We start from the raw sequence: 9252 nt of genomic DNA on the forward strand, positions 1-9252 counted from the left end.
AAGCTGGACTGTCTGCCTCATATGAAATCCTTCCCTCTATTTCTCCTCTGAGTATTGCTTTGGCTGCTGAAATAGCCAAGCTATTTAACCAGGAAGTGAAGATAAGTCACTCTCCTCTCCTCGGCACCAGCACTCCACAATGGAACAGGGAAGTCAATTAGTGTGTTATACATATAAAATGGCTGCAAAGGGAGCAGTAAATAGCTTAAAAATTGAAAACCGCCTTACCTGGCAGCTAGTGTGACATCCTGTACAATGTTGCATCTTTAAGGAATATACTCATTTTCACATTGATTTAGTTGGTCAGTTAGTGAAACCACAATTTACAGTTGACACAGGCAGGCTCCAGCAGTGTAGCTCGGTCTGTATCTGAGTGGCTATTCCACTTTTATAGGGTGTTTTGGTGTGGATTGCTGTCCAATTTTTGTTTTAAACTTTCATATCTTCTGCTTTTCCTTTTACAAAATGAGTTGTTATTTATCTCTTACTGAAAGCTTGCTGCTGTTGTTTTTTTTTTTTTGTATTTTTGTGTCATATTTTTATGGTGTAGATTTGTTCATTTGGCTTTGTCATTGGCTACAATAGTTTTATTGCCTGTTGAACACGTAGTATCCCAGTATTCTTAACTAACTGTTCACTTTAAATACATTGTGCAGTAAACTTAAACCCGAGTGGCTATCACTTGGTAAATGTGTGTTTCACTTTCCTTTAGACCATGGCTAAGGTCATCACTACAGTACTCAAGTTCCCAGTAGACCAGGCTCAGAAGATCCTAGAAAAGGAAGAATCTCGACCGCTGGTGAGTGCAAACAAACATTAGCGCTGGCCACTTGTTGAGGCACTTCTCACACTTGGCATAATGATGCAGTCCTATGTCTTAAAACATTGTCAGACAACATTTGATCTAAGATCTTTTTCATCTTCCTATTCCTCCACCTTTGGACCAGCAGTATTAAAAAAAAAAAAAAAACCTAAAAAAACAATACCTTGTGATTTTAAGTCTGCAGCTAAACAGCTTTATAGCATTCTTTAGACAGAGCCCTAACAATATTATCGTCCAACTGTGGCCTATTTTCCACATAAGTCTTTAAAGACTGCTGGCTGTGCCATTATCCTTCCCATTAGTTATTGCTTTGTCAGTGGCAGCTAGTGATTACATAACATTTCCTTGTGCAAAGTATTCTGCTTGATCATGTGTTTTTTACTTCCCATGTTGTACTTAAAGGAACACTATTGACAAAAGCTGGCATGTGATCTATTGCACTACATGAACTTTTGTCTGCACACAATCTATTAACTTTATACTTCTCTGTATGATGAAGAAAATGTATTACAAAAAAGATCACTTGGCCATTTTGTTGCTGCTGTAGAAAAATTAAGCTTTGCTGAATTATTGCAATCTCTTTTTATAGAATTTCATAGAATACCACCTCTGAGGTGAATCATCACTATGGTAGTAGAGCCTTCATCTGCATGTAATGTTTTTTTTTCCACTGAAGGACAGAGTAACTACTTTGTAAAAATATCACCTTTTACTACAATGAAATAAAGTACTACCAAGCATTATGCTATCCATGTAATCCTGCGTGTATGCTAAATGTTAAAAAAAAGGAATGGTTAAATTTAATTAATTTGCAGAATGAGATATTGATTAATTGATCATTTGTTCCTTATACTATATTACTATTCTTATTTGAGCAGATCAGTTTTAAATAATAAATCTAAACCAGACCCTTCGCCCTTGAGTATTTTTCTATTACTTCCCTTGGCCTGTTATGTCCTTGCATGGTAAATTCTTCCTGGTGTCACAACCTTTTCCCTGACAGGCTGGCACCTGTCCACACTGCAGTATGCAACATGTAGGCCATTTTAATCAAACTTCCTCTGTTGCAAAACTTTTTTCATAGAATGCATACAGCAGCTGATTGAGAGTAGCTTAGGAAGAGGGCAGCCTAATGTTTTTCAGTTCTGCATTCCCATTAGTGTTATTAACCATAACCAAAGCAAAATGAAACGCTAATGTGAAGCTGTCGCATGCATTGAATCGATACAGTGGTGACCCATATGGTTCAAAAACACCTCTATAAGCTAATTTTGAAAATATGAACTCTGGGTTTATTTGCGTTCCTTTTGTAAAGTACTTTTTTTTTTTTATTTCTGTTTTGCATCCCGAGCTACCACAGAGCTTTTAAGATGTCAAGTTGTAGCAGTAAAGCATAGTTGTAGGACACAGTGTCTATAAATGCAGCCATGCCATCAAGCTCAACACATACAGTTATGTAATGTGAATAAGGCTCCATGTTGAGTAACTATAAATGTAACTGCAGTCTGTATTCGTGCATCTATGACTACAGGTCATTTTAAAATTCCCTTTTTTTTTCTACACCTGGATGCATTTTGCAGCTCGAAATTAATACTTACAGCCCTGAAACGATCAATAAAAATCACAAGGCATGGTTACTATGCAAGACATGCTTTGATATTGTTATCGGCTGTAAAATTAATGCTGTTGGGATTTGAAAAGATTGCCTGTTGCACAACCTGCAAATAGGTGGAGATGTAAATTCGTGCTACAATAGAGCTTGTTCAGAACCCTGTATGTTAAATTTCTTAATGGTATGTGTCCTGACTAACTTGTAGTATCTTCTCCTAACTCTTTGTAACCATGTCTGCCTTTTACTAACAAGATCTGCACACAATAACCCAAGTCATAAACTGTTCTTTTCTGGCTTTGTAGTTTGCCTCCCCTCACAGTGGTGTCTTCTGAATAGAGTCAGATCAGGCAGTGCATGGTTAGCTTGGCGGTGAGTTGAGCATTAACCTTTTTAGTGTGAATCTGCATGAAACCTAATGATTTTAAAGCGTGCATCCTTTTTACTCTTTCCACAACGTACAGGGTGGTTATAAAGTTGCTTTGTCTCTCTGCATCTCTGCTGTGAAAAGAGGAGGACTCGCACTCAATCAAGCCATGGAAGTGTACAATTTTGTTCTCCTTATACCTATCCCTTTTTTTAATAATGGTACATTTTATTATTATAGGCATTATAAATAAATATTGCAAATGTAGAGCTGTTGTCAGGGTAGTGTTACATTTGAAATAACCAGACGTTCATACGTATAAATTGATCATTTGAAAGGGAATATTTCTAAGTGAGCTGTGGCTCACCAATACCGTGTTTCGATGAACCACAGAACTCTGGGAACGTACTCGAGCTGCCCTGTCCACTCCTCCGTTTCAGTGTGTTCAAATTACTGGATTGGCTCCCAGTTTTTAAATTACTCGATTGGCTCCCAGTTTTTAAATTACTCGATTGGCTCCCAGTTTTTAAATTTACTCGATTTGCTCCCAGTTCGGGCAGTAGCCCAAATTCCCTAGTCTGATTTCACTCCTCGGGCTGGCCTGAATTCTAAAGTCTGAATTCGGGCTGGGGGGAAATTTACATCGCTAAATGTCAATCAAAATTTTTGGTTTATGGACGTTGCGATACCTGCACGGTGGGGGTCTTTGTTTGTTGTAGATACGTTGTAGATATTACTAATCAACCATTTTTGTTACAGACTTTAGCAAGTCTAGCATAAACAATTTTGGCTGTTACTTAATTAAACCATTGTAAAAAAAAAAAAAAAAAAAAAAAAAAAACCCACAAAATGCTTACCATAAAAAAAAAAAACAGACTTACTATAGTAGCAGGCTCAGTTTACAGTGCCGCTGGGTTTTTGAGATATTGATTAATAGATATACTGTATTACTGTTCTTATTTGAGCAGATCAGTTTTAAGTCATAAATCTAAACCAGACCCTTCACCCTTATGGACTTTGCGATACATTCTCATATCCACTTTGACATCTGAAACATTATTTCCCTTGTCCAGCGCTGCTTTCCCTGTTCTGCATACCAGTTTGCCAGAGGTATATACTAGGAGTATGCTTTAGATACGTTTTTATGAACATTTAAATGCTATGCAAGTGACAGCCCTGGTTAGTATTTTCTAAGCAAAGAAACCCTAAATAAGCAAATAATGTTTTAACATTGCACAGACTTAATTATCAAGTAAAAAGAAACATGTAGACACCAAAGTATATATATTGAAATTAGGGCTGTCACTCGATTAAAAATTTTGATTGTTAATTTATGGGCATTAGTTGATTTAACTGGTAGATTTAATATGTGCACATTTTTAATAAAGGTATAGCAATATTATAGGAGCTGCCCTGCATAGTAATACTAAAAAATCTATATAATGTAAGAAAAATAAATAAAATATGTCCAATGGAAATGTGGTATTTTTAAAAGCATTTGTATTCTTATTCTTATTGTATTAGTGCTGCACTATTGAGATGTACCTGTGCTGGCTCTGTATGCACAAAGTGAATAAAATAAACTTAATTTATTTTAATTTTTTTACCGTATATTATATTCAAAGAACAAAACAAAACCAATATTAATACAAATAATAATAATAATAATAATAATAATAATAATAATAATAATAAAATTAATTTTTATTTTTTAACACAGCTTACATATGTTACAGAATCTGTCAAATGCACAGATTCTGATACATGCCACAAACGGGAAATCTATTATTTAAAATTATTTATTTATCTATTTATTTATTTATATTTTTTAAATATCCCCTACTATTGACAAATTACATACTGTAAAGCTTTACAAATAATTGCCGGGTCTCAGATAATCAGATAATCTCTAATATGCGCCGGGTCTGCTGCCAGATATTGTAAATAAATGCTGACTGTCTATTAAATGCCGGGTTTCTGCCATTGCCATTGAAGCTGAGGAAGATGAGGAGACGCTTGAGCGTAATGAACTGCGAATAAGTGACAGTGATGAAAGTGACTCTCAGGATTATTAAATAATTATAATAAAAATCTTAATTTAAGATAGGTCTACATGTAATGCATATTTGTTTAATGAAGTTATTATGTTATTAAAAGTCTTGATCATTTTAAGAGTGCTGAAAGTAGGCCAGAAACAAACCTCTTGGTGTAGTTTAACTGTATTAACAACATGTTTTGTTGTATTAACAAGTTTGAAGTGAAACAATATATTGTTTTTGATAATGATACTTATTGCTTGTATTGCTGTTTTTAAAAACATTTTAGAAGTTTGTATTATTATTTTTAATTATTATTATTATTATTATTATTATTATTATTATTATTATTATTATTATTATTATTATTATTACATTATTATTATTATTATTATTATTAACATTGTGCTGTAAGCGTAGCCTACATGCCTGTGTTCTGATATCTACAGGGCTGTCTTGGTGGATTTAACTGTTGTTGTTAACAATTGTAGATCTAATTCCGTTTTTAAATACAAATTCGTACTTCTGCTTGTTCATTTTCCAACGTTTTGCATATCGTATCCTTGTTAACCAGTACATATAAAAAAGATTGTAATAATATTTTCACTTTATACTTGAGGGTGTACAATACAATGTAATTTTGTCCACGTGGACTGGATACCATATCACACCTATTTACAGTGCCAGATCGACCTTGAACAAAACCTGCCCCAGTGTCAACCTTTCTGTTGCACCAATTACAAAAACTACTTTGAGGCAATTGCCAAATCCCTTCATTTTAAGAATATCTGCCCTTCAGCACCACAGCAGTCGGACACACAATGGACTACTGAATATGATAATAAATTATTAATAAATACATTTAACCACTTCTTTACAGTTTATACTTTTAAAATTCTCATCCCTAGTATATACTGTGTAAAACAAATGCGAAAGGATATATCTTTTTAATTGTTGACAATTTGACTGTAATACCGTCTGCAGCGAATGCACGTCTTGACCTTTTACTCAACTGTTTCTGGGGAAAATTGGTAGTATTTCCTGCAACTCACGTGATCACTTGGAAAAGCATGGAAACGCCTCCTTTTCCACCAACTCCAGTTCTGGAAGAATACAGGCCAGTTCGGGCGCAGTCGAGTTGACTGTCCATGGAAACGAGGTACAAGGGTCCCCCAAAGCCAGTTTGGGAACCACTTTAATATCACATTTGCGGTCTTCAGCTACATTGCCCTCTATGAATCATGGACCCTCAAATCTTTTTGCTCATCGTTTGGTGCTTCTGGAAGTTCATTACTAACCTGAAAGATCTCCTCAAAACATCTTCATACTGGATCAACATACATACTTAAATTCAATTAAAATGTTTATTTAAACTCAGATGTTTTCTGTTTAGTTAAAAATAGCTAGTGTTTATATAGTGTTGACATGTGTGTACAGTTTGTATGTACAGATTCGTATTACCCTACATGGGCCATGATATTTAACTAGGCTTATTTCCAGCACAAGAAATTAAAGATATGGTTGATAATGTATGTTTTACCGAGGGTAGGCTGTCGGTGGAGTTCTGCTGCTTCTCCCACATTTTACATTTGTATACTCTGTGGCAGCAGTTTCCACTATACATGCTGAAGTTTTCATCTTAAAGCACTGTGAAGGGGCTGGGGGAGTTTGTAACTACCGTGTCGGATTATTGCGTGTCTGGTATTTTAAATGCCTTTTTTTGTTTGTTTTGTTGTTTTTGTTTTTGTTTTGTTTTTTGCCATGCGCTTTGGGTTGTTGTGGAGTTGGATAAATAACAAAAATGTTTATTTCTTGCAGAATAATTAAACAAACATTTTATTATTTTCATCTTGAAGTTTTCCAGAAATCCATTTTCTTTCATAACTTTTGGCACTCTTTTCTTCAAGGTGCAATTTCATGTTTGTTTCCGATATTACGAGGGGGAAAATAGCATTTAAGGTGAAGTTTAGTTGCAGGTTTGAAAGTTTTGATCTACTGTACTATGAGAAGACTTTTTGTTATCCGAGCCTGTGCTCCAGAGTTCCAAACCCTTTCATGTAGTTTGCTACAATTTGATATCCATGGAAACAATAGTACATTTACATAAAAAAATACATATATACATATATATTTTCCATTGTTGTCTACTGGGGAAAAACACCAACATTTATGCCTTTTTGATCAACCCATGAAAAGGCATTCAAATCCAATGTTGAATGAAATGTGTGTGGTTTTTTTTAATGGAATAGCTACAATGTTGGAGATGGGGGCGGTGGATGGATGCAAGAATAAAAGATTAAAGATAAGTCTGGAAACGTTTAAATCAAATTCCATTTCTGAGCCAATATATTACCAGGAAATTGAAATATTTCACTTGGGTGCCCAATTTCCTTTTTGTCAGAGTCTGTAAGTAGCAGGTTATGTATAAAGTTACTATTCCCTTACTGAGGGAGTAGTATCTCGTCAGAAAAAAAGCACAAGGTATGGAGTGTATCATATTATGGTGATATATTAAATCTGTCGTTGCTTATGTCCCTTACAATTGTACAAATAAATCCAAATGTCATGAAACTCAAAAATTAGTCTTAAGTTAATCTAAGGTCATATACAGCAATCTGTCGAACTTATTTTTTCATTTGACTGATACCTCTCATTTTGTATGTAGTAATGGTAGTTAAACTAGGCAACTAGCAATGCCAAATCACTACCATTCATGTAAAGGTGTCCGACTGCTTCACAGTTTCAGTTTGAAAACAATGCTGTATGTGGTAATGGGCCTCGCGTACTGTTGGGTAAGTCTTTAAATGTTTTTGTTGTCATATTCATTTTAAAATGTGTACCATTCAACTGATATCTCAGAGTTGGACTGTACTGCCAAATTGTTTGTTGTTTTTTCATTGTGAAATGAACAGGTTTTAATCTGTCATTCTTTTGGTGTCCTGTAAAATGTTTATTGCATGCAGTGTGTTCCTTTCTGCATTATGCATCTGTGTTTGATCAGCCGTTTTGTTTTTGTGTTTCGTGAAATACTGTACAAAAGAATCTACTAAGATTCACTTTATTCTTTCATTGTTTTAGACTTGGCTACGATGAGCATCCTGAAGACCATTGGAAAATGTGGTAATCGCAGCATCCTGCCAGACACGGTGGTGGCCAATCCTGCCAGACACGGTTTAACCGAAGCCTGGGATTTACTTGTAGCCCAGCACATGAAGACCAGGGCCCGTCTTATCCACTATTGGCAAATTGCAGACAAACTGCCCCCTGCATAGTAAGTGTAGTGTAACTACATGGGAAATTTGCCCACAGTGGAAAATCCGGTCCAGAGATTCTGTAAAATTAATTGGTCTGTAATTGGAGGAAAAAAAAAAGTCTAGTTCCCATCAATAATAAAGGTTTATTATATACATTTTAATTGAAATCAATTTCTTCCTTTTGTTTCTGTTTAGGGTTAGTATGGGTTGATGGATTGTGCAATAATTGTAATCTTTTATTCCCCTTTTCTTTCCTGTTATATCATGCTGCTTCCATTTTACTTGTGTGTGTAGAGTTTGTTCATTTTACTCTGCTCCAATCGGTTCCCCATTTCTGGGGAAAAAAAAAAAAAAAACTACTGTAAATTGTAAGTACATGGTCCATATCTGTACCATAGGGCACATTGTACCATAGGGCCATATCTGTACCATAGGGCACATTGGTGAACAGTTAATAAAATGTTATTTACAGCATGTTTTGTGTTAATTTAAGCCAAACCCATTAATTTTGTTTTCTACAGTTTATCCGTGGGAAATTATATTTCATTTACAAACAAGTTTTTAAAAAAGCGTTTTACTTTAAATTGTTGTCTACCATTGTAAAGTTGTACAAAATAAAAAAATACCCCATAGCCTTGCTACAGTGGTGAAGATGGGGAAGGTGGATGGATGTAAGAATAAATGATTAAATGTTTAACTAAAATATAATTTTTGAGCACATACACTTCCATTTGTTGGTAATATTTCATTTGGCTACCATATAGTTTCCTATACTGGTGGAGTTGATGCATCTGTCAGGCAATGTGTAAGAGATCCATGGTTAAATAACAATGTCACTGTCAATTCCAGCTATTCTGAAATGATTAACGGGGATAACATGCCAGTTACATTATATATATATATATATATATATATATATATATATATATATATATATATATATATATATATATATATATATATATAATAAACATTATGATTTATTTCATACAGTTTTTTTTTTTTTTTTTTTTTTAACGGTAGTCCAACATCAAATTCAAATGCAGAAAATGCACATTTGAAATTGTTTTCACTTATTTCAAACAAGGTCTGGTGATTACAGGTCTGCATGCTACCATGGTTCTTGTTGTGATGTGCTGAGAGATGTAGTCATTAGGGGGCTG

At 34.6% G+C, this 9252-nt stretch overlaps 1 protein-coding gene across 4 annotated transcripts in view; it reads left to right on the forward strand.

Annotated features, from left to right (window-relative positions):
- Positions 1-9031, forward strand: part of LOC121312945 (golgin subfamily A member 4-like) — an 80067-nt gene extending 71036 nt beyond the window's left edge. For all 4 annotated transcript variants that reach the window (XM_041244927.1, XM_041244929.1, XM_041244930.1 and 1 more), the window contains 2 exons: positions 713-799; positions 7914-9031. In XM_041244927.1, coding sequence (XP_041100861.1) covers positions 713-799; positions 7914-7928 — 102 coding nt within the window. In that variant the 3' untranslated portion in view covers positions 7929-9031. The remainder of the gene's footprint in view (positions 1-712; positions 800-7913) is intronic.
- Positions 9032-9252: the final 221 nt, after the last annotated feature.

The sequence above is a fragment of the Polyodon spathula genome, chromosome 3 (genome assembly GCF_017654505.1).
Source record: "Polyodon spathula isolate WHYD16114869_AA chromosome 3, ASM1765450v1, whole genome shotgun sequence".
NCBI classification, from domain to species: Eukaryota; Metazoa; Chordata; class Actinopteri; order Acipenseriformes; family Polyodontidae; genus Polyodon; species Polyodon spathula.